We start from the raw sequence: 24134 nt of genomic DNA, 5'->3' as shown, positions 1-24134 counted from the left end.
AAAAGTCTCTGTGCTCCAGGTGCAAGCGGTGTGGAGACTCATGAGTCTTTGGCTGGGGCTCTGGCAAAGAGATACGATGGATGTTTCTCAGAGTGATGGGCCTGACTTTCAGCATGGCCTCTCACACAGCGCTTGCTTTAGCAGGATTCAGGGACGTCCCTGTGTGCTCCTGAACAAAAGGCCTAACGAAGCACCAGTGCTGTTCATCCAATAGCACAGCAGAGTACGAGACCCAGGGGTTGTTCTGGGCTTCAGACTGGCCTTCTTATCCCGTCTGACCTACTGTAATTAAATGCTGTGTCAGACACTTAGATTACCACCTGGGATGATACATCCTTCCTCTTCTCTAGGTGAAGTGGCTGCAAGTATACTTGAGATTACAAGACCTCCTGACCTTGTTAATGTATAGAAACCAGTAAAGTAGGATGTTTAGTTTTAACATTAACCATCACTTGTGTTTCACTAGCTTTTATTTTTCCTGTATTTTACTGCAATGTCTATAATTTCATTTATACTCTTTTCCTACCTACCCTCTGACATCTTACCCACTTGTAAAACATCTTGAAACCTGTAACTCCTTGCCTAGTGGAGATAAAACAGGCCTTGGACAGTCTGGCAAACTCCCTGAGTACATCCCTGATAACAGGGACCTAAAAATGCAAGACAAGTGCCTGAGAAGACGCCGGTGTCAAGAAAAGCGACTGGAGGCTGGTTTAAACCAACCCCCTCGGAACAAACAGGAGCTGAAGAACAGATGACGTCACTCTGTGACCAGATATGGACACGAGAAACCTAAAGTTCACTAACGGACAGTGTGAGAAAGGCTGTGGGGACCCCTAAGGAGGGGAGAAGACCCTCACTCTGTTTTTACTACGCATGCTCAGACTATGTAAATGAATTCTAAGAACCCATTAGCATAAAACTGCCTTTTCTACAAAATCTAATGCATATGTATGCTTTTTGTGTATATTAGTCAGAGAGTTTTGTTAGTAAGTGTGGCACTTGTGGTGGAGCGATCCCCAGTGCTGCCCAGCGCTGTGAATAAAGAATCCCTGCTGAGCAGTTATACTCAATTCTGACTGAGTGAAGCCCTTTGTTTCACAGGCATTAGCTGTTGCGTATGCCACAGACCCCTTCTTTCCTTGTCCACACCAGCATATATTACAAGTTCTTGTTTTCCCAGGAAGGATCCCTGGAATTAGCAACCCTGCCTGACACTTCACACCCCACCAAGATGAGTCGCACAAAGGCCCACGTCCCCTGGAACTCACCAGAGGGGATCTTTCACTCCCAAACACTGCAACATGAGCAACAGTGTCCTGCTCTCCCGTCACCTGGGCCTCCAGGGTCAATGGGACCTCCACCGAGCCGCGAGGCTGGACAATCCCCCACGGCATGGGGCTGGAGTACCACACAGCAGCGTCCTCCTTGTGTTCCTGTAAGGGACAGAGTCAAACGCAACACACAGGAGTGACCTTTGAGGAAACTTTAAACCTCTCAACATCTACCACAATGGCAATTCACACACATTTTCAAAAATCCCCAGGAGAAAGCAGAAAGGTACAAAGCAAGATGCAAGACTTGTATGGGCTTAGCATCCTCAGGGGGGCCAAAAGCTGCTGCACCCACAAACACCCACTCCTGTGCTGGCAGCCTCCTTGCAGCAGCTTTTCATAACCCTCTACATCCAAATACATTTGGATCTACATCTACATGAAAGCATCCCAAAGACTAGAATATAAACTGCTTCCTAAAGAGTTTAAACTGCTTCCTGAAGTTTATATTCAGGTAGGTTCCTTTTCTCAGCAACCTTTAGGTTTGAATATAAACCAGCAAGGTCTTATCCAAACCCCTTTTTTCCCTGATAAACCCCTTGATAACATCTGAGGGCAGGAGGCGGATGCAATGCCAAACCTGAGGGAGAACCCTGTAGCAGCCTGGAAGATCGCTGTCGTTCACAAGGGTCAGCATCTGCTGATAAGGGAATTTTAGAAAGCACCGTCCAAACATCACGACGGGGTTGAGCACTCGCAGTGGAGGAACCATGCATCTAGGCAAAGAGAGGACCAAAAGGGAATTAGAGATACCAAAAGAATGTAGAGTTCGTTTACTGCCCAAGTAGCATGAAATAGAGCATAACACACTTGTCAAAGAGACACTTCATACCCCTAGAGCGATAAATGGCCTTTAACTTCTTCTGACTCCACCACCTCCTGTAAAGATGGGGCAGAGCCCTGGGACTCAGCCTCGCAGAGGCTGCCAAGTGCCCAGGCAGCGCACGGTGCCCTGTCCCAGAGCTGCCTGATCAGCTCTGCCCGCTCTTTGCCCCAGGAGGCTTGCAAGGACCCTCCCAACAGTCCCTGCAAGGCGTGAGCTCTGGGGGAGCCTTCCCACCGAGGACCAGCGCTCACCAAGGCTCAAAGAGCACAAGATTCCAGTGTCTCAGTGAAAACGACTCCCTCCTCTCCCACACCGCTGTTGCCCTGCCTGAGAACTCAGCCCTTTGCCCCAGCGATGGAGGGCACAAGCCACCCCCTGCCTTAGGCAGTGGGGGATCCCCCTCTCCCAGTTCCTGCACCCCCATGGCTCCATGCACTGTCTGTCCCCATTTGCACTTGTTTTACAAAACTGCAGCCCAGGCACTGACTGGGTGACTCTGCCTGGGAGAGGGAACAGCACAGTGAACTCATCCCTCTTGTAATCAAACCGACACCCCCTGCAGCACAACAGCATTGAATGTGGCTGCAGCAAGAACAACTTTTGGCTTAAGTCTGAGAACATTAATGCTCAAAAGAACCAGAGGGAAGAAGAGAAACATGAGCTCACCTTCCACATCAAGGACTATTTTCCCCTTCGTAAGATCGTGCTTTGAGCTTTCCCTCACCAGTCCTGCCATAAGCCCCTTTCCCATTCGCATGCACCTTCGTTAACTGACCCAGACACCAGCTCTCAGCAGGCTGCTCACTGCGGCCCAAATGAATGTTGTAGTTTGGTTGCAACCCAGCACAAGTCCACCACTTGCAGGAAGGAGGAATGATGGCCCTTTGGAAATTTATTACACCTCAAGCACCAAAAAACAGGCCAATAATGAATATAATTACTGTTCCCCTTAGAAAAAGGCTCAGGGCCATGCCTGTCCGTGGAGCACAGGTGCTGCTTTCAGAACACTGCCGGTCTCACACCTAGCTGGGCAGAACTAGCTCATTAAGCAACACTTGTCATTTGGAGATGCAGCCAGCAAACCACGTGCAAGGCAGCGTGGTGCTGGATGCACGAGGAGAGATGATGAGCTGCAAGGAAAGCGCCAATACCTGGCTGTGAGGAGCAGCACCGACACCGCCTTGCCAACACCGCACACGTCCACCACCAGTGCCAGCTCGTAGCTCTTCACAGTGTTGGAACACAGGGTGACCTGGTGGAAGAGAAGAGCATCAAACACTTCATCACTCCCAAAAGCCATCGTCCACGTGTGCTGTCCTCCAGTTCTCGTTCCACGGGCGGGAAAGGGAGGATTTTGCCCTAACTCTTCTGCTGGTCCATGTACAGAGCACAGTTGCTGGGAGTAACAAAAGTCTTCTGACAAATCTGCTTTGTTAAATACACCTTGCACTTACCAGGGCATATGTAAGCACGATCAGATTAACGCTCTACTCACCACTGTATTAAAATTAAGGGACTAATTTTTAATCTCAACTACAACAGCACAAATCCAGAGGCAATCTGTTGACTTCAACATTCAGCTTTACACTGGGAAGCTGAGGGCAAAATGCATCCCAGCAGGTGCTGTGCAGTCCATGGCTGCCAGAGCTTCTCCAGTCCCCACTGGAGATCACCGCAGTGAATACAACTCATTCTGCTCATCAGGAGAGGAGAAATAAGACCGGGAAGAAAAGCAAACTGCTTTATACAATGACATCTCTCTTTTTAACAGCCACCTTCTGTCCTCATCCTTCCTCTGCCCACTTTGAATCAAAGAAACTGCTCAAAGCAGCTCTCAGAAACATATGAATGGCTTCTGTCCTTGACCATATGGTTCATGATCTTCAGCTTACGATTTTGGAAACAAAGCAGTGGTCCTTCAGAAAAGCCCCAGAGTAACCCAGCGAGCAAAACCCTGACACTAGTGCAGGTATCTTACCCGCATTATGCTCAACACTAGCGGTGCTAAAGCCCTCTCATCCCTCAGAGAAGCTCCAGCTCCACCCGCCAAGCACGTATGGCCGGACTCTTCCCATACCTGGATATCCAGGAATCCCAGGGGGCGGATGGTCCCTCTGCGGGGCTTTATGGTAAATTCGGTTGGCCTGAGGCGAGGTTGGGCTCCCTTTCTCCGGAGCAGGCGAGTATTGTCTGACATCTGAACAGAACTGCTGACACTGGGCTCTCCCAAGCCGTCCCCAGGAATGCGAAGGTTGAAGGTCAGGGGCACCAAGGAGGTGTTAGTGAGGCGACACGACAAGGTGTAAGGAAAGCCTAGGAAAATGACACAAATATGAATTTATGCACCAACTGTCCTGTGATTCCTGGTGTGAATAGCCTGTTATGATAAAACTGGGCTTGGAGCTTAGCTCTTTTCAATCTGAAGTACAGCTAACTGAGAAGCTACGCAAGGAATTAACTGTCACTTAAGTTCCCTTTTACACTGATCACAGAGATTGCTTCCTTGGAAATGCCCACTCTTGGCGATGCTGAACACCAGAAGTTTCTCTAACTGTGAGGACCTCTCTCATCTAACCCCAGACCAGCACCATTTATTTCTCACTTACGAGTGTCCATCCTCAGAAGTCAGCAGGAGCCATGTTCCACCTTCCCTAACGAATGGGACATGGCTTCCACACTGCACACTGGCCCGCAAAGGTCGACATCACTTTAGCTGTGATACTCGCCTTCCCTCATGGAAAACCAGTGACACAACCACACCTGGTGGGGTGTTCTGCAGAGACCTGCTCTGGCATGGACATCTGGCTTGGCTGGCCAGCTCTGCGAGAAGAAGACATCTCCCATGGCCTGCTTACCAAGCGTCGTTTGAATACAGACGGGGAGGAAAACCAACTGCAGCCACAGCAGGGAGTTTCTCCGTGTCCAACACCAGTGCCCACTGCCCACCTCCAGCAGTTACTCCAGCAGGGAGGCAGGAGGGGCACAGAAAGGACAAACACAGACTTCACAGTCCCAAACGAGACCAACGTCGCCAGATGCAGGTCAACAGTCAGCAGCACAGTTAAAAGCAGCAAAAATACAATAGCTGCCTTCAGCTGAAAAGGCCTTATTAATGAAATGGGATTGAGGAGGATGAATCTCCTATTACATAACCACATTTCTGCCTGGTGTGTTTCTTGTTGTTTTATTCAAAAGGAAATAAAGAAGTGGCAGAGTGGTGATGGAGGGAGGGGAGAAGCGGCTAAGGAAAGGTAATGAGTCTTCTTAAAAAGTCCATGAACAGCATGAAAACACAGAGGCATCCTGGGCACAGAATGATAATGGCCCTTCAACCAATCCACAACTGATTTCACATTTAAACTGCAGATCATCTCAGTAAAAAGCCTTTTGTGAGACTGAGATGGAGAACCAGAATCTGTGTTTCAACGGAGATGCTCTGGATGCTCAGCCCCCGGCTGTCAGCAGAGCTGGGCTTGTGGTGGGGAAGGAGGAGCCCATGGTCCGAGGACATCAGTGCCTGATTCAGAGCTACTGCCTGGGCATGTTACCTGGTGGGTGACGACGAGGGGCCCTCACAGCGTTAATTAACATCTCGCACTAAAGGTCAGGCGGGTAAATGGTATCCTTGCCTTGCAACAGGAACATTTACCCAGAGCAGCTACAGGCCAGTACGTGGCTTAAACTCCCTTCTGCTGCAGTCCCGTCCCCTGGGCCCTTCTGGGACAAGGACTTTCACAGTCATTCTGCTGCCAAGGATTGGGAGATTGGGGCTGAACAGACTAGGAGGACACCAGAAAATACTGACTTTCTATCCCTTTGGTCCTATTTGATCTCACGATGGCACAAGACCGCCTAAGCAACCAGCAGCCCTGGCTTTAACACCCTGAAGGCTGCTATGGAGGAACACAAGTGACAGATGGTCTTAGGTTAAAGTGCTCCATTTTGGTAATTCACAGAGCTCTCAACCTGTGGCCCAAGCCCAGGGCACACTCACCAAAGGAGACATCACCGAAGTGGAGGGCAGGGACGTCGAAATGAAAAGTCGGTCCAATGACACAGCCCCTGCAAGGACAAAGACAGGCAGAGGAGGCGTTGGCTCGGTTAGAGAGAATGGCAAAGCGTTCAGCTTTCCTTACCGCTCGGGTGGGTAAAAGCTGCTCTCGGAACCACGGTGGGTTTCAAACCAACCTGCCACCCCTGTGCTCAGCACAGCACCCATGTGGACAGCAAGCAGCCAAAGCAAAGTGGTCCGCAGACGACAGCTGCTGCTGAGGCTCAGGGCACCACGGCAGGGTGTGCCCCCACGCTGCTGCTGGCCCCATGAAGGTCGCTAAGCAAGGGATGGCTCTGTGCCTCGGTTTCCCCACCCCTAACATGATGGACAGAGGTGTCCACACACAAGGGGACTCATTGTAAGTAGCCTTCCCAGCCACAGGTTCCCTGCTTTGGTACTTCTTAGCTGGAACTGGTGTTTCCATGGAGTATATGAACACCTTTCTCAGAAGACCTGATGCACACAATCATTACACATGCAGGACTTTGAGACATGAATCCAGGGGAGCCCCAAACATCCATTGAGAAGAGCAGCAACAGTTCTACACAGCGGACAGTTGAATCTTGGAGGGAAGTATCAGCTTGTCACCAGTGCACCAGCTGACACATCCAAGAGCAACACGTCTTAAACCGCCGAACACGGGTGTCCTGAACCCACCACACCACCTCGCCCATCCTTAAACTCAGCAGACAGGCTCCAAACTCCAAAACTCACTCACATCCACTGAAATCAGTACTTGAAGCTGCACAACATTCATTAATTGATTTCATGGTTGATGACAATCAATGCCAGCTCTGCCTCAGTTAAAAATCAAGGGCCGCAGTGAACAGTGCCTTCTCATTTTATTCACAGGACTGCCACTGTCATTGTCCACATGTTCTGCACATGAACAGACCCCAGCATCCCGCAGGAGGGACCTGCGTCCATCCGTGCTGTCCCATTTCCAGCATCCCTTTCCAAACACCAAAGAAACAAGCATCCAGCACCTCGTAAGGTTGGTTTCCAAGTAACGAATAATCACCTATGGTCTTGGCACCTTCCGACTGCACAGTCAAAGAGCACTCAAAAACTGACTTTCAGGAGTTTCAATCCAACACTACTTCTCGATTCTTGCAGCTGAATCAGCTCCTAAGAATGAGCCAGGTACCAAATCCCTGCTGATGGTGGAGTTCCCTCTCAGGGACCTCACATAACAGACTTGACCTCCCAAGCCCTGACAGCTTACTCTAGATGGAGCAAAGGGAGCAGACACGCTTTCCATCACAGCATTTGCCAGGAGATGATGGAAAACTACCTCCAAACCAGCCACAACTGGGGATGACACCAGGAAACTGCCAAGGCTGAGCCTTGCCAGGCAAGCGGGGAAATGACTGCCATTTCTGCTGCGTGCACCGAATCTGTGCTCTAGGAAGTTAAACTGGAATGACTGCCCAGAAGGCTCAGGCAAGGAGCCAACCCAGAGCTGATAACAGTACAGCTTGCAAGAGAATGGGGTAAAAGGCAGTGGTTTTGGCAACAACTGTGATTTACAGTAAGTAATGTATGTGTGAAGGGAGATCAGGGTCCCAGCAGAGCAGGAAGGATAACACAAGGCGGGAGAGGAACTGCTTGAACTCTCATCCCCGTTCCTTCCTTTGCAGCCCAGCGTCCCACCAGCCAGCTCGCCTCCGTTCAAAAGAACCAGAAGCTTTTCTCAACGGAGAATGAAATCCAGTGCACAAAAGCTTCCGAAGAGGGAGGCTCAGCTGGAGCTGGTGGGTGGACATCTCAAGGGCATTTGAAAACAAACAGCTTGAGCTGTGGGGCTGGAGAATGACAGAAGGGCTGGAGAGGGATCCTTGAAAAAGGCAAGACAGAGCTCAAGGAGGCAGATGCCATCTCAGGGAGGAGAGGACTGCAATGGGAATTGCTGCTGAGGGACAGCTGCATGGGAGCAGGCGGTTGTGCTGGGGTGCCATCAGATGGGCGGCATAGGAGCCACCATCCAGGGAGGAGGAGTACAAGGATGGGGAAGAAATAAATAAAAAAGGACGAGCAATCCTCTTTCACTGAGACAGAAGGTCTGCACTGAGCCCAGGGGTGTGCTGGCCAAACAGGGCAGAGAGTGGCCACAGAGAAGGGGAGGGCATGCTGGGCACTGGGAGCCAGGGCATCACTGGGGAAAAAAGGACCACTTCATTTGGCTGTGGGGAAGCCAAAACACAACCATCCCTCCGACAGCTCCTTCCTTCCTTCCCCAGGAGCAAGGGCACTGCAGGGCAGAGGCAGCGGGCACTGTCCAAGCAGTGCTGTATTCTACCTGTGGTAAGTGCAGCCTTACCAGCAAAACCTGCCCTTGCTCAAGGAGAAAGCTGCTCATGCAATAAACCCCGTGACCAATTTGGGGGAGGGACAGAGGAGAATAAATTGATTGTGAAACGTTCCCTCTTGATTTCCAAAAAAAGCAGCACTTTCCTTCCAAACACAAAGCCAATGTAACTGTTTCTCTACTGAGGTCACCACTCTTCTCGTGCAAAGTAATAACCTTTTTTGTTCTTTTTTATCCATTTCCCTCACCTTATTGGTAAAATCAACCACAGATTCCTCCCATTGCTTTACTGCCTTTGTCTAGTGCCTCCCAGCAGCAGCAGCCCAGGAGGCTGGTTGCTGAGGAGGCACAGCCAGCCCCACAGCTCCAGAGCACCCAGCACCAGCCTTCCTGCCTACACCACGTCATCCCGCCAGCCCGTGGTTAAAGACCAGCTGGGACAAGTTTGCATGCTGCTGCAGTCCTGAGAAGTGAGCTTTGCCTCTCCTATCATCACCTTTTTTTCCCCCCTTCTCCCCTTTGCTTGGTGGGGATTATCTCTTGCCGTGGCACCAGCCCACGGGATGATACCCGAGTCTGTGTGACAACACCTGCTGCAGAGCTCCCCGTCTCCCGCGTCAGCACTGCTCTGGCTGCAGAGAGGAGGTACCACAGCGCTGGCTGCACAGAGGACAGCTTGTCCCAGCCCATGAGCATGAGAGATGATGCTGAGGCTGCTGCTACCCATTTGGGATGGATTATTAACAGAGGATTTTAAAAACACTGCCTCTGCTGCAGTCACCCAGGCTGGCCCATCCCCAAAGCCCTGCTGGCCTTGCTGTGTGTTCAGGGGGGGTGGCCCAGGCCATCTACCGTCCAAAGCTGATGCCATCCCGCTGTCTGTGGTGGCCCAAGGGCGAATGAGCTACCTGTAGGAAGGAGTCACTCCAGCTCCTGGGTACCCGGACTGGGCAGCAGGCATCTCCACACCTTTCCTGTACCACCTCCAGTCAAACTGCTTTCCAGCATGGGTAGTCACTTAAAGCCCTGGGGCCCTCACACAGAGATGTGTGAGAACCTGCCGTTGCCAAATTCTGTGCAAACAGTGTCCTGGAAAGTCAGAGCCATGTGCCTCAACCATGAAGGCAAAGCTCCTTCCCAGAGGAACCCAAGACTTTGAAAGTTAAACTGGCTATTGAGGGCACAGGAGGCATGGTCACAGGTGGCAGCAGGTCGAGGGAGCTGATCCTGCCCCTCTACTCCACTCTGATGAGACCCCCCGCTGCAGTGCTGTGTCCAGCTCTGGGGTCCACAGCACACGAAAGACATGGACCTGTTGGAGCGGGTCCAGAGGAGGCCACAAGAATGATCAGAGGGATGAAACACCTTTCCTGTGAGGACAGGCCGAGAGAGTTGGGATTTTTCAGCTTGGAGAAGAGAAGGCTCCAGGGAGACCTTATAGTGGCCTTTCAATACTTCAGGGGGGCTTAGAAGAAAGATTTGGACTGGCTTTTTAGTAGGACCTGTCATGATAGGACAAGGGGTAATGGTTTTAAACTTAAAGAGGAGAGATTCAGACTAGATGTAAAGGAAAAAAATTTTACAGTGAGAGTGGCGAGACACAGGCACAGGTTGCCCAGAGCGGTGGCAGATGCCCCATCCCTGGAAACATCCAAGGTCAGGTTGGACGGGGCTCTGAACAACCTGATCGAGTTGATGACGTCCCTGCACATTGCAGAGTGGTTGGACTAAATGACCTTTAAAGGTCCCTTCCAACACAAACTATTCTACAATTCTGTGATTTCCTCTCACAGACAATTATACTTCATTTGCTGCTGAACTGCAAGGTTCAAACTGGAGTCAAGGCTAAAAAGCCTTGGCTCTTAGTGTGGGGATGCTAGGATCCAAGCCAAGACTAAGACCTTAGACAACACCTTTTTTTCTCTGTTCCATCCTAAAATGAGGTAGGTGGGAGATGATTACCCAGAGACAGCTACAGATGTGCCCACCAAGCTCCTATAACCCTCCTCACCTGATAGTCAAGGTCACAGGCTCAGGGGATCCATTCACACTGAACCTGAATTCTTCTGTGAACTCCCCCAGGATGGTGGAACTGAAGGAGATCCGGATGACTTGCAGCCCGTCCGGCAAAATGATGCCCTCCTGGGGGAGGAAGGTGAAGCAGGAGCCCAGAGCTGTAGCTGGAGGGACCAAGTTGAAGACAGCGTCGATGGCTCCTTTGTTAAACAGGACCACCTGCAGCAGCAAGAAAGCAAAAGGGAAATACATAAGGAATCTTCCTTTCTTACAGAAGGCTGATTTGTTTTCTGATTAAGCAATTAACGTCTGTAAAAAGCAGAAGATGCTGTGTGCTGCTGCTTGACAGAAGCCAAAGAAAATACAACAGGACAAGTTCTGCCTTTGGGTTTTTCATACAAAGCAGTGACAGCTTCATAGAAACAGTCACTCGGGGTTTATTCCACTGACACAGAGCAGCCCACTTCCACTTGCAGTGCAGAGGAGCTGCTCAGCATCACCGAGTTGATGCAGACCTGTCCCTAAGAGCAAGGAAGGGCAGTTGCAGCATTACTAGTGAATCATCACACAACTGATTCTGCTCCCGACGAGTCCGATCCTGCCAAGGGCAGAACACGCTGCAGCCAAGTTTACTGCATGTAGAAGACACCTCAGGGCAGCACTATAACCAACTTCAGAAGCACTCCCCAACCCTGCTACGGTATGTGATTTAGGTTTCTTATTTTTTCTTTAATGGGATACTTTCTTAGTCTTTGCTCAAACAGACGTGTCAGGAAAGGATGAGCGTGCGGTGCACAGCAGCTCCATCTATTCCAAAGAATTTCTCTTTCCTAAATATTCACAGCCACCATCTAAGACTTTACCGTTATCAGAATAAACTGCAAATTTAGAACGAAGCCGTATTTTGTTGAACACTTGAGAGATCTACTGCCTCGATCAAGTGACACAATCCCGCAGCACTTGTTGAGAGTCAGCTCTTCTCATGTTGGGCGAGAAATGCCCACAGCTGCTGCGAGTACCAGCGCGCTGTCAGGCACCAACAACCCCCCCAAAGCAAAGCGGTAAAGGTTCTGATTGCTGCAGGGTGAAATCCTGCCATTTCCATGGACTTAACTATCTGCTTTGGATTTCTTTTCCCTAATTTTTGTCCTTGTAAAACCTGGTAGAAAAATTGAGACAGAAGCAGAGAGATGTCCCGTATTTTTTAATTTTGCAGCTGCTGTTAAAAATATTCGGTATTCAAGCTCTGCAAGGGTAACCTGAAAACTACTCTCTCCTCCCATGTCTTTTACCCCTCAGTTACAAATTGCACTTAGGGATCCAACGCTGAGCTGAGGTTTACCTCCAGTCTAGCTGCTTAGTACAGCACTAACAGTATCATCTACTTAGTCACATCTTCTCAAGTCATGAAAATAATAAAGTGATAGAGAATCAATAAAGTATCCCCATTACAAATGCATAGAGAGCACAATATTTTGGTAAGAAAACACCTTAATGTGTCCTTCCCTGCCACAGTCAAGCTTTTGAAAGTATTGCCTCATTTTCTACCTCTTTCAGTTGCCCTATCTTATTTTTTTGTGGAAGACTTGACACCATTGACAGGGGGAGGCAAATATGTAGGAAGTTCCTTTGCTTCATTTCCAGAAATGCTTTGCTCTTCATAGAGATGCAGCAAATCTGAAGAGTGGCGAGAGACCGGTCAGCAAGGGAAAGCACTCCCAGTCCCGTTGCAGGACACAGCTCTGAGCCAGAGGCTGCACAGCTTTCCTCCAACTCCCAGGAACCGGCAGCACGCACTTAACTGAAAACTGGCTGCAGTGGACTGGAGTTCAAACACAGTAAATTTGTTCCAGCTGCTTTTTAACAGCCCGGGTACAAAGGTGCATTGCATCCAGGGATGAAACAAAAGCCTCTGAATATTTATCTTTTTGTCCCAGAGTTGCTTTCATGTGTCAAGGGGGTATTTTTTCACATGAAGCCTCCCAGCTGGTCTCCAAGGAAGGCTGCCAAAAAGCAGGGATTAAGACTTCACAAACAACATATGCACCTTTCAGATCCCATCAGAAGTATCCAGATTCTGGGAAAGCCCCCAGATTTGACTAGTATGTCAGATAGTCCCTGCTCACAATGACCCGAGTTGCCAGAAATCCCACAGGTCCACGAGGCTCACTGCTGCCCTGGGAGCCATCAGGATCCCCCCAGCCCCTCAGAATCCCGACTGCTCACCTCATAGCTGTGCTCTAATCCAACAAAAACCTTCCCGATGTCCAGCTGCTCAAAGCTGAAGCGGAGCCGAGGCCCTATGCCTTCCCCTTTGATGCACAGGGGCAGCCTGGTCTCGCGGCCTGGGGAAGAGATTTCCACTTCAGTACAGTAATTCCCTCTGTTGTCCTGGACTGTCCAGGCTGCCTCAGTGCTACTCCCTGACTTGGGGCTGGATGGGACCAGCTCTAGGTGCTCCAGGAGGAGATACAGGACTCTTCCCTTCCCTCAGGAGACATGTCTTGGGGCTGGCTTCTAATTTCTAACCAACCCCTCGGGCTGGTTTCTCATTTAGCCATCAGTTTGCACCCGGAAAAAGCGATGCTGAGTTTAAAACACAATCTCTGAATTTCTTCCCATGTGCTTAGATGAGCTCTGAAATCCATTCAGTGAAGGCACAAAGCTCATGAAACAGAACTGAAGATAAAAATACGCCATCTATACCAATGCAATCGGAGACAAGAGCACAGGAGCCAAGAAGTACGAGCCCAGGCAAGGCGAAGCTCCCTGCTAAGGGCAGTATGCACGTCTGAGAGCTGCCTCCAGCAGGCAGAGCAGCTCAGCCACTGCCCGTGCCTGACACACAGCTCCGTGCCCAGGGCTCCCCTCCTGCAGCGGCACCTAAATAAGACAGGGCTTTGTGATCTCCAGAGAGAAGCACTCACCTGTGCCCACCATGATACCAAGAGCTCAGCTTTGTAAAGACACCTTACCTGAAGCACGCTGAACAGTTATGGAAAACCTCACTGCTGAGGTCAAAGCCATCAACATACTGCTAATGCACACACCCCTTGCTGCAAAGGAACTGAGACTGCAGGGCTTATAGCTGAACTCTAAGGTGCTCATTTTCTTCCGTAAGCCTGCTAAGATGACAGTGTGGGATCTCTCAGTCTGAAGGATGTTCTGAACCACTGCAGCAGCCTCAAGTGCCTGAACCCTAGCTCCAGTTTCGGCTTGGGTCTCCCTGCCATCCCATCCTACTCTGCACAGAAAGTGAGTAGCACAAGGAAAAAAAGAAAGGCCCAGAAGTTGTATCTAACCTTCAGTGTAGCTTTTGTGCAAAAATATTCCTCTGTCCTTTTGTTTAATGCTCACCATTAATTAAAGATTAGGGATTGAAGGTTGATTTTTTTTATCTGCTGCATAGTTATTCCAGAATGTCCAAAACTACTTCCTATTGCAAAGAGCAGCCCAGGTGGGACAACACAGTGACTAGATCACAACTTGAAAAAACTCTCCTGGGAACAGCCCTTTCAATGATTGCTGACTTTCTGATCTTGCAACCATGGAATGAGGATGTTTGATAATGTCCAAGCCAGAAAGGAAGAGCAAGGGAGCTTTTGTTGAATTCAACATTTTTTAAGTGGATCCAGACAAAGCCCAGCTGATAGCAGAGATGAGAGTTAGGTTGCACAGCTCAGGCATTAATTGGAGGGCTGTGTATTTCTATTTCATAGACACCATAAAAGAGACAGTATTGGGTGCTACCTGTCAAAAGATGTGATGCTACCTTGCATCACATGTGGCTTAATTTTCATTAAATCTCTAGGTCTAAACCATGGAAGCTCTTAGGAAATGGCAAAGATTTCCAAGTGACAAGCTTTTGTCCATGATCATGCCGAAACACACATCCCATGGCCACTGCAATCAAAAAATCAGTGGCAGTTCTTCCCATTCTGCAGTAGGTCCTCATCCTCTCCAGAAGGTCTCTGGAAACCATCCTTCCTTCTACCCCTACATTGAACTTGAAACTTTAGGAAATCCCAGAAATGTTGCTCTTCCTCCTTCCAGGTGAACCGCAGAGCGGGCTCTTCCCAAAGGAGGAGGAGCAGACTAAACTGCAGGCAGCATTCAGGAGAGCTGAGAGGGGAAAAGAGAGAGTAGGCCCTCCTCTTTGCTAGGAGCTGGGGCTTCCAGGAGCACCCAGCCTTTGCCCAAGGCCTGGCTACAGCTGGGCTGTGGCCCTGTGACACTCCCCCCATAACAAGTCCCTGAGCACACAAGCCAAGGGCATGGAGGGGCTACAGCCTCCTTGTCCTCAGTCCCAACCCCACACCTGGTGCTGTGGAGCAAGCACTGGGATCTCAGTAGGAATAACGCAGTGGCACGTCACAGGGTGCACAGGGTGGCACTGCTGCCTCGCTTTCAAATAAATAGGGTGTAGGTGGCCCAACAGCATGGGGCTTTGCTGCCAAAGTCCTTAACTTCTGCTGCTTTCTGACACTCAGTTGCTTGTTCACAGAATGTCCCCGTCCTTTGTAACTGGTTTTGAACATGAGTGTCATCTGACCGCATCAATAAACAGTGTTACATGATGCAGGACAGTTCTGTCACAAGGTAAGGGAGTGATCATCACTTGGGATTTTACTTCTCCCTGCAAGAGTGGCTAAAGAAAGTAAGGTGTAACCCAATACAGTTCTGTGTGCAGACAAACCTAAAACTGAATTTTAGGTGTCAGAGCCCCCACCATGTGCTTCCTTCCAGCACTCAAGAGCCACAGCTTCATTTGCATGAATAACTAAGAAAGTTCATTTTGAGATTAAATATTTGCCGAGGGCAAATTTCAAACCACTTAACTGCCAGCTCTGCAAGTTGCACAGTGCTGATTAGTTCTGTAAATCACTGCATGCAGAAGCATCTGCTAAGCAATTCATGGAGGCACCTGCAAAAAGTGGAGGCCAGCAAAGCCCCTTTCCAGTGGGGCATGAGATCCAGCTGCACAACTCACAGGGCTGCACTGGGGCAAAGCTCCCAAGCGTCCCAGAAGGGACACACACCCTCTGCAAACGCTCCTCCAAAGGGATTTGTGACTGGCATGCACATGCATGAGGAAGGCAGTCACGCTTCTTAGAGGAATCAAGAAGCAAAGTTAACTGACTCTAGTTAAAGATCACTGTTTTCTTCTTTAAACTCTTCTTGCACTCAGGGACCTTGACTCTGGGACAGTTTCCACCCTGATAATACAGCGGATCAGCTCTGGTTTGTAAGGGAGGGAGCTAGGTGCATCATTTAAATGACCTCCTTGAGGTCCTCTTCCAAGGAGCCAGTGGGGGAGTTAAGTTCTCCCAAGGGCCCATCAGGACCTTTTCAAGAGCAGGCTTCTCTCTCTAAACACAGATCATTTGCCCAGCTCTGTTTCCTGTAACTCTCAGAGCAGCTCAAGGGTTACATGCAAGTAGTTTTCCTACTTCTCCACAAAAAAAACGCTCTCCTGGCACAACCCCTGGAGACGCCTGCAGCAAAATGACGGACAGCCCCATCACCAGAGCAAAAATCCCAGAGCCAGGAGCACAGCACTGAGCGAGGAATCCCTTGGGAGCAACTTTTTAAATCAATCCTTTCCTTCCACAGCTCTAGCAACTGCAGCTGGTGGGCAGGAAGACACTTTGTTAACACAAGCCCTGAGTAATGACTGTAGGTGGCATTTGCCAACTAAACCCTGCGCAATTACAGTATAAATAAAAAGCTGTTTCATGACATTTGCATCCCTCAGCTCAGAGCGGTAAGGAGAGCAACAAAGCAGCTGGGTTAGTGACTTCAGGACACTCCAGAACACGTGCCTGGCTGCTGGAGGACCACGGGCCTCGCACCTCTTCCTCTTTGATGGGGAAAAACCCTAATGTTCCCTGGATGGAAGTCTGACAGTGCTCTCCCAGTCTTGAAAAACACCTTAAGCAGCACCACGCAGAGACAGAGAGGAAGGGCGAGGTCACCCGAACCCCGCAGCCTGCTGCAGGCATTCCCTGCCCCGTGCTAGCACAGCAAAGCCATCACCTCTCCCAGGGCAGAGACGGTACAGCTCAGGGGGGGCAGAGATAACTGCTCCCAGCAAAAGACATGATGGCACTTCTGTAAGACAGGATGAGCATAAAGCTTGCCTAGCAGACTGCTCAGACTCTGATTTCCAGGGAGGGCGATCACCCCGCTGAGTACTGCAAGCCCTGCGCAATGTACCCAGAGGCACCACAGACTCAGAGCCACAAGGTGACAATTCCCAGGTGCTGGCCAGAGGTGGTCCTTCTGCAGACAGCCTGTGCTCAGCAGGGCTCAGCCACCCAAGGTCTGGCAGCGTCGGGGTAGAGAGAGGGGATCCAGGGTCTGGAAGCACATTTGTAACTCAGCTCCTACCACCTCAGGAGTCTGATGATGCATCCGTGTAATAAAGACGCCTCCTGGAGGCAAATGGTCTACAGGGACATGGTGCTCATCCACTGAAGCTGTTCAGCTCTGTAGCTCTTTGGCCTCTACAGGCACCTGACAGCAGAGCAAATGCTGGCAAACCCATGGCATGAAAACTTACCCCTTCACTGCCTTGGTTGTTCTGGGATCAGCGATCCAGGCTTGTAGCCACACATCCTGAGGGCTGGCCTTGGACAGGAGACCACCTGGAAACCGCAGGGACCGTGGGCATGTGCCAGCCCCCCACTGACCACTGACCCTTCCTACCAACTACACGAGAACCGAGTGGGCTGCAAGACTACTTGCGCCTCCACTGTGGGCAACAGAAGCAGGAGAACAGAGCCGTACCTGAGATGTCGCAGTAGACCGTTTGTTGATAGACTCTGGCTTCTCGGGGTCTAAAGATCACATTAATTTCAGCTGAGGAATTTGGCCAGATATCTCCCTCCTGAAACAGGAAACAGCAAACCATTTATCTTCAAACGTCACATTTCTTGTTTTCAACCACAGCCCTGTAGCCTTTATTTAGAGCATCAATGAAGAGCAGGGAACAAGCAACACTTATCAAAAAAATTTATGGGGGTTTGGAAGCAGCTGCAAAAAAACTTTCTAAGTCTCTTACCTTTACTGGCATCTGGTAGAGGCATTTTGTTAAATTAGGGCTATAATGAAGCAACCAAACTGGCTCATGCTCCATCGAATCAAGTAGGATTTCTCCAGAGGTATCAGCCAGTTAAGAAAAAGGTCCCTCTCGCCTCCAAACCTTCCCGTATATCCCTGTAGCACTATGGCTACATGATGACTTTTACTCAGATCAGGAGAGATTTAACAAATCAAATAGAATTTTCCATTCTTAGTTACGAAGGTGCTGCCTCTTATGCCCTTCACCTGTACATGCACGTAAGTATTTAACGTACTGTGGTGAGTGGGGGCACTCAGCACCAAGCAGAACGGGCCCTCCTGCCTGGGGATAAAAGAAGAACAGGCTCCTGCCCGCTGACAGCTGCTTCTGCCCCGAGCCGTGAGCAGCCAGCCAGCACGCAGGCTCCTCCAGCTGACGGATGATCTGGGAAAGGGATTGAGAGACAGATGCATCCTGTTTCTCTCTGCAAGGTGCACACACTCCTGTTTCCCTGAACACAGGCTCAGACAAGAAGAGGCGGGATTTGCTTACAGCTCCACACCTCCTTCAACCAACAGCCTCTTTTCCGTGTCATGCTCTTGCTCAGGGATTTAAGTCTGGGCCATGCTACCAGTGTGTCTGCAACTCTCTGCTGCTTCCTCGGGGTCTTCTCTCTCTGCTTCTCGCCCAAAGAGTCCTGGCACTGGCGCTCAGTCCCAGGGAGCCTTGTCGCACAGTTTCGGAGGCGTGTCTGGTTTCTGAAGGCTCACACTTCTTGCAACGGGTTTAAACAAAGACACCACTTACATCCCCTGAACCCCTAGCATTACAAATGTTTCTTTGTGTATTTGTTGACATAAATATAGGCACCTCTGACAACTGTAGTAATACTCTACAAGGAAGGAAAAATTCAGCTTATAGAAGGAGACGAACAGAGCTCTTTTTCTATCAACAAAGTGAGGCTGTGATTCTGCATGCTGCTGGGTATCCTCGCTACTTTGTCCAGAAGAGCCTTGAACTGAGTGGAGCCTCCAGCACTCCTGCAGCATAAATATTAGATAACTGTAATACTTGCCGTTGACTATAGCTCAAAGGACAGCCCCCACAAAAATGGAAGAGCTATGACATGGTGAGTTATTGGGCTGCAGCTGCAAATAATTCCCTAATGCACAGCCTGCTCAGAGTCAACGGAACAGAGGGAAGAACAGGTAAACTGTTTCAAAAACCAACTCGATCAAAAACCAATAAAAGCAATAAGGGAAGTCTGAAAGAATAAAGTCACTTGGACTCTTCTCAAAACCTAGAGCAAACACATTTGCCAGATCAAATGTACTTCATGTCCACAAGCGACTGCACAAAGATGAAGCCTTACTATGTGACAACACGTCCGCTTGAGGAAGCAAACAGGGGACATCAACCCGTAACCCCCAGTCAGCGTGGCAGACACCAGATCCCTCGGGCCCCATAGGGATGCTGCAGAGGCTCACAAGCACCTGGAGAGTTGTCTTGGATTGACAGGAATAAAAGCATTTGGGGTGCACCCAACAACATAAGCTCTGCTACGACAGCTGGAGCTTGCCTCAGCCAAGCCACTGAGAAGAAACACTCCGATGACAGATTTCCCTGGCCTGGCTAACTAGAGTCTAATAACTCACCGGTGCCCATCACCCAGCTGCTCGCTGTGTGTTCAGCAGACTGAATCCAGTGGTCTCACCCTGGGCAGACCGTCCCTGGGAGGGGGATGCACTAGGCAGCTGCTTGCCTTTGCTCCGAGCCCCGCAGCTGTAGCTGAGCACGCTGCTCAGCTCACGGCGTTCTGCGCTGCCCCTCAAAGGGTGCAGCACGGGCTGAGCTGCCCAGCGGTGCCGTTTGATCCTCCAGCTGCTGTGCTCCTCTGCCCAGAGAGCTGCAGACAGCCCCCATTCGGTTCCTGCACGGCAAACGGTGCCTCGCCAGGCTGACCAGCACCATCAGCTACGCAAACACTCCCTGCTGAGACGCCGAGAGCAGTGGTCATGCTCCAGGTCTTCATCTACAGATGCAGGGGAGAAGAGCACATCCTGAGCCTTAAAAACACAGGGGGGCAGTGAAAGGGAGGGAAGTCCAGCAACGTGTAGGAATGAAGTGAGCCCCATTTCAGAACAGCCACCCAGATCACTCCATTGGCTCTGTAGAGCCTCACGTGCCAGGCAGCAAACTTGGGAGAAGGTATTTGAATGAGACAGGACAGGACCAGCAAGACTGAGCCTGAAAACTGATGCCAGGATTTGACTGTAGTTCTGCCATCAGGCTGACAAGGGCTGTGCACAGCCGGATTACCAGGGGCAGGCAGCTTAGAGTTTGTGCTGGCTGTCAGACAGACGATGCCCACCATAAACTGAGCATCTGATTTGCTACGACTGTGTTATTTCTTGAAAGACTTTGTGATCTATCTGAAAAAACAGCATTAGATTTTACACCACGTCATCGTTTAGTGCAACACTGACTGCTCTAAAGCAGAGCTCATACGAACAAGAACAAGGTCTCAGAGGCAAATCATTCCTGGGAAACTCAGAGAGCATCCTTCCTTCCACCAAGGCCAGAAAACAAACAACTTTGAGCCTAACACGGAGTATCAGTCTTTCAGACTGTGCAAAAAGCACTGTTTTGCCTCTGGCTCCTGCCTTCTGCTGGATCACAAGCCGAGGGTATTCAGGGGTCTATTTAACATGGCACAGTCAGATATGCTGGCCCTGCAGACACCTCGGGGCAGTTTGGTTGACTCAGAGACTGACAGAGGCAACACATCTCCTGTTAACAGAGGTAAGTGTGACACAATTCATAAGCAAAAATGAAGCTAAGCAGGAAAGGAAGAAAATAAAAAAGAACTGTTGGCCTGATGAATATGCATCTAACAACAGCACACTTTTCTAGCTGAGTGTTTAGCCAACTTTGGGATTCGATGAACTCCAAGGCCAGCACATCTGCGACAGAAATATAACCGACACGGTGATCTTACCCCACTGATCTGGAGCACAGGAACAGCAATGCATCACGGAGGCAGGGACAGGGACAGACTTGACAGGGCAGGGGACCTAGGAAGGTGGTGCAGAGCCAGAAAGCAGGGACAAGAGTGGGAGATCAGAAACAGTCGGCGCTTGATGCTCGTGGCAGCTCTGTCTTGCTACGAGCTGCACCCACACCACCCGCCCTGCTCTGGTCACTGTCCGGCTTTGGGTGAACAGGACTAGGATGGCAAACTTACCTGTTCCCCCAGCAAGCTCTGGCAGCCAGCCAGACTGATCCTCTGCATGCCAGAGCCCCTAATACAACTTGCACAGCAACGATCCCAACTGCAGGGCTGTACACACAGGGAGACATTGTGACTACAGCAGGGAGGAGGTAACAGAAAGAGAACTTCATAAGAAAACATTTCAGTAAATTCCACTTCCCCGTTTTACAGCATACAGAAATGGAAGCACAGCAAGGCTTTCACCCTCCGCAGAGTCCATCCAGGCTTCTGTGGTACTTCCAATGCTCCTCTCAGCACAGCGAAAACCATCCAGGAGCTCCTCAGTGGCAGGGCAGCACTGTCAGCCCCAGCTTCTCCAAGGAGGTCCCAACAAACAGAAAGAATAAGGGCTGAATCTTCAAGGCCCAAGTGTTCAGGAGAGATGTGGGAGTATTCACACTTATAAACATTAGTTACCTGATTTGGATCATCTACAGGGAGCCTCAGGCTACAAAGCCGACATTCTCCTTGAATGAAGAAGCTGAACATCCCAGGCTCTCCACCAACCTGGGACACCTGAGCTTTGTGTCAAAGGCAGGCAGTGAGGATACCCCTCCTCCCCAGAGTAACCTAAAAACCTCTGATAGTCCTCACACCATACCCGTGGTGTACCAGCCCCAGGTACATGCTATCTCCTAGTCCAGAGAGCAGTCTCTGTACAGGCCCTGGGCTCCCTGAAGACACTGAGCTGGATACCAAGAGCTGCCCCATGGAGCTGCCCCTTCCAGTCTGTGCAGCTCTGGATTAACCTGGTTTGGGATTTGGGACAACATTGCCCACACTTACCCTGTCCTCAGGGGACAATTCCTCTTGCCACAAAACTGCCTTGTGCAATCAAGTCTGCTTCACTGTCCTTTCCCTCTCCACCCTGGGACCTGTCCCCACGAAGCCCTTGTCCCCAGCTAAGCCCTGTCCCCAGCAGCCCCTACACATCTAACAGGCACCAGGTACCTGGACGCTGGCAGGGCCAGCAGCGATACCCTGCCTCCTGCTGGGTGCCAGGGCTTGCGCCCAGCAGGACATCTCAGAGCAGCTCCTGGAGAGAAAACCCTGCCTGACTTCATCTTTGCAGAAGATATTTGGAAACCAGCTCACAAACAAAGGCGAGGCCCTGTCACCCCAGCCGGGACTCACTGCCCAAGGCTTTCTCTGCTTACGGGCAAGTGGGCACAGAAGGCAGGAGAGCAGTATCAGGGCTTTGCAACCTGCTCCGGCTGCCTGCTGCTCTCCACGGGGGACAGGAGACACTACTCATGGCACAGAAAGCCCTAGCTGCCCCAGCCTCCTGCCACTCCCACATCACCGTTGCTGTCGGAAGGAGAACCGAAGCTGGGTCAGTACCTGCGTGGCGTTTGTCTGGCACTAGAATTTGATCCTGGCCGAAGATAACCTAAACTGAACATCGAAGCGGTGAACTTCCACTGCAGAAAAACCCACAGCTTCAGCAAGAACCTGGGAGAACACCGCAAGTGTACGCCTCCAAACAGCAAGGGAGGGGAAATGAGTCCCTGCAGCCGTTATTCAGAGCGGCCAAGTCCCTGGTGGGACAATTTGCTCAGCACTGCCAAGACCACAGTCATTGCTGCAGCATTGCTGGGATTTCTCTGGACAGTCTATAATTAACTAGTGCGTGAGGGAGCCTAAAGCTTTAGGCCGATGTCATTCCTTCTTTTACAACCTAAACAGACGAGAGTGCAGCACACAAACGCCCTTGCCAGGGCTGAGTCTTGCCATGCTCCAGGAAGCCATCCAGTGACGCACCGAGATCCCGACAAGGGACATCCCTCCATACATCTGAAGTGCTGCTGGAGCCCAAGGCATGGGCAGATGAGACTCCTCTACGGCTCCAGAAGAAACAAGCCTAGGCACTGGTAAAAAACCATCCTTTTCTGTGCATCAGCACAGCCCTCTGGACCAACCCTAATGCAGCATTATTACTGGAGCCTTGCACTCACATCCTCACTCATGAGAAAACCTGCACCAGCAGTTCATACACTCAAGTCTCCTGAGCTCCTGATATGAAATCACCATGCTGCAGGCTTTGATATTTGGACGGAAACTTTTGGCAGCATGTGCACAGACAGCTTCCCTGTATTGTCAGTGAAGCTGTAAGCCAGACCATTTGCCTCCAAAGGTGGAGCACAAGAAGAAATAATCAGTTACACTTTATTCCGTGGCTAAAACAAATTCTTTAAAGATGTAACTATTCCAGGAAACTGCCATCATTTCTCCTGTCATTACTGTTGTGTCAGACTACAAAACTAGAAAATATTGTGAGTTATTTCTCCTGGGAAATTCAAATAGGCTGTTGAAGAGGTTCCTTGCATTCCTGCTACCCCACAGGGGAAAAAAGAACTGCTGCTTGAAAGGAAATGCTTCATTACCCACCCTTGCAGGCTACTGCTACATGCGTCCGAGCCTCGGGGCACCTCAGGAGCCAGCGGTGTCCCTGGGCTAGGTGTTCTCTATAGGATGGCAGTTGAGTCAGAGCATGGAGAACCACCATGGATGGTAACCAGGACAGATGTAAAACTATGCAGTGCTGTGAACATGGTATTGCAACACTTCTGGCTCTAACGCTTCTGGCCTCAGACAGGCTGCAACTGGCAGGTGGCATAAAATACAGACAGTGGATGTATGATGGTACAGCACAACCACTCCAGCTGTCGTACCCTGGCTTTGCTACAGCATAAAGCAAGGTGATACAGGAGGGGATGGCACACCGTGACTCACAGCTACACAAGTGGTCTCTCTGCAAGAGCCCAACCATAAATACATGCAGATCCTATTTCTCCTCCCTCAGCCCCTAAATAATGAGAATCTGCTAGATCTCCACCATTCTGAGTAAGAAAAAACTGATCTTGAAAAGCCGGGCACCACCAACTGCTGGCCAAATCACCTGCTTTGCTTTGCAGAGGGGGAAGGCAATGGAAGGAAATCACTGCTCAAAGCAGTCAAAGAAACAAAAGACAGAGCTGTTAACAGAAGTACTAAAATGACACTCAAAGCGCATCCTGTCAGCTCAGGGCACTAAGGAGAAAGCCAGTGCCAAAGCCAACATCTGCCTCTTTCCATAAATAACTGAACGCACAGGGAGCTGTGGGATGGACCACGGCTCCCACTGGAGATGGTGCCTTCCACCAAAAACCAAAGTGCTCTGCAGTAGCCTCTCATCTGAATGGGGAACAGCTTGGTTCCCCAGCTGAGGTGCAGATTTGCAGCAACAAACAACACTGTTACCTCCTGGCCCAACCTCTGGATC

General features: G+C 50.3%; 1 protein-coding gene and 1 long non-coding RNA gene across 33 annotated transcripts in view; both read right to left on the bottom strand.

Annotated features, from left to right (window-relative positions):
* The window catches only part of LOC141953550 (hydrocephalus-inducing protein homolog), a 176786-nt gene that overhangs the window by 93497 nt on the left and 59155 nt on the right, over positions 1 to 24134 (bottom strand). For 30 of the 32 annotated variants that reach the window (XM_074892204.1, XM_074892194.1, XM_074892195.1 and 27 more), the window contains 8 exons: positions 17328 to 17427; positions 12765 to 12883; positions 10534 to 10757; positions 6155 to 6222; positions 4238 to 4473; positions 3312 to 3412; positions 1915 to 2050; positions 1272 to 1436 (listed from right to left, as the gene is read on the bottom strand). In XM_074892204.1, coding sequence (XP_074748305.1) covers positions 1272 to 1436; positions 1915 to 2050; positions 3312 to 3412; positions 4238 to 4473; positions 6155 to 6222; positions 10534 to 10757; positions 12765 to 12883; positions 17328 to 17427 — 1149 coding nt within the window. Of the gene's footprint in view, positions 1 to 1271; positions 1437 to 1914; positions 2051 to 3311; positions 3413 to 4237; positions 4474 to 6154; positions 6223 to 10533; positions 10758 to 12764; positions 12884 to 17327; positions 17428 to 18973; positions 19027 to 24134 lie in introns of those variants that run through there. The other 2 variants (XM_074892208.1, XM_074892203.1) reach the window with 2 other exon arrangements.
* Positions 19549 to 21555, bottom strand: LOC141953552 (uncharacterized). The gene is made up of 3 exons (XR_012631928.1): positions 20846 to 21555; positions 20600 to 20675; positions 19549 to 19633 (listed from the first exon to the last, which is right to left on the bottom strand). It is a non-coding gene; the product is annotated as an uncharacterized LOC141953552 (long non-coding RNA).

Source organism: Strix uralensis, chromosome 22 (assembly GCF_047716275.1).
Source record: "Strix uralensis isolate ZFMK-TIS-50842 chromosome 22, bStrUra1, whole genome shotgun sequence".
Taxonomy (NCBI): Eukaryota; Metazoa; Chordata; class Aves; order Strigiformes; family Strigidae; genus Strix; species Strix uralensis.
The sequence above is the reverse complement of the archived record's forward strand: the minus strand, read 5'-3'. Positions and strand labels throughout refer to the sequence as shown.